The sequence below is a fragment of the Loa loa genome, assembly GCF_000183805.2.
Source record: "Loa loa unplaced genomic scaffold supercont3.3360, whole genome shotgun sequence".
Taxonomy (NCBI): Eukaryota; Metazoa; Nematoda; class Chromadorea; order Rhabditida; family Onchocercidae; genus Loa; species Loa loa.
The window spans coordinates 1-1027 of NW_018111538.1; the positions used below are offsets into that span (position 1 = coordinate 1).

The 1027-nt window shown below is 21.3% G+C and overlaps 1 protein-coding gene across 1 annotated transcript; it reads right to left on the minus strand.

The window, feature by feature from the left end:
• Nucleotides 1-194: 194 nt before the first annotated feature.
• Nucleotides 195-434, minus strand: LOAG_15960 (hypothetical protein; the record flags this gene model as incomplete). Its single annotated transcript, XM_003151447.1, has 1 exon — nucleotides 195-434. A coding segment is annotated over one exon (240 nt), but the record flags the coding sequence as incomplete, so codon positions are not given.
• Nucleotides 435-1027: the final 593 nt, after the last annotated feature.

Consider the following 1027-nt stretch of genomic DNA (forward strand, 5'->3'; position numbering starts at 1 on the left):
TTTTACTTCCCCATATTCTTACTTCTTTATTTATTTTTGTTTATTAATTTGTTTCCTTCTTCTGTTTTTTTCGAATACTTTCTAATATAATTTAAGCATTTATCAGTTTTTGATCATTTTTTTTTCTTTTAATAAAATTTTATTTTCGCAATAAGATCAAAAAAAAAAAAAAAAGAAAAAATTAAAAAGTATACTTGAGCATGCGTTCGAAAATTTACATGTTCGTGCCATTGATTGGTACTTTGCAAATGTTCCAAATTAATTATTACTAATAAATTTGGATCACGTTCAAAGATTATTTCAAAGACACGTTTTCCGAGATCAAATACTAAACCACGTGGTAATTGTCGCCACATTGTCGTCAAGATTGCTTTCTGATGTGCACTTAAACCCGTAATTTCACAAACATTTGATCGTCGTCCAGCACCACTCATATATCTGGAACAAAAATTTAATAATTCATTCATTTTATTTACTATCAATTATTTTATTATCTTTTTTTTCTTTTTTTTTATAATTTTAATTCAGACTTTAATTTATTCGTTGATTATATTATTAGTAAAATGCATTACTGATAATTATTTCCTGGAAATGTTTAAATAAATTAAGAAAAAAGATATCGTATAAAAAATTTAAATTAGTCCAATTAAATAGCATTAATTAAAACGGGAAATTACTGATTTTTTCAGGTTTATGTTTAATATCAAACAGCATAAGACTTATTGAAAGGTCTAAATAGAATTTTTGAATAGAATTTTAAAAAAATAGAATTTTCTAAAAAAAAGTTAGATAAAATAGAATTTTTCACTAATTGTGCATGTTTAATTAAATTTAGGTAAAATAATCATAATCGACGAATGCAACGTAATTACATTAATTGAGATATTTTAATTATATTAAGTAATTATATTAATTGAGATATTTCAATTATATTAAGTAATTATATTAATTGAGATATTTTAATTATATTAAGTAATTATATTAATCGAGATATTTTAATTATATTAAGTAATTATATTAATAGAGA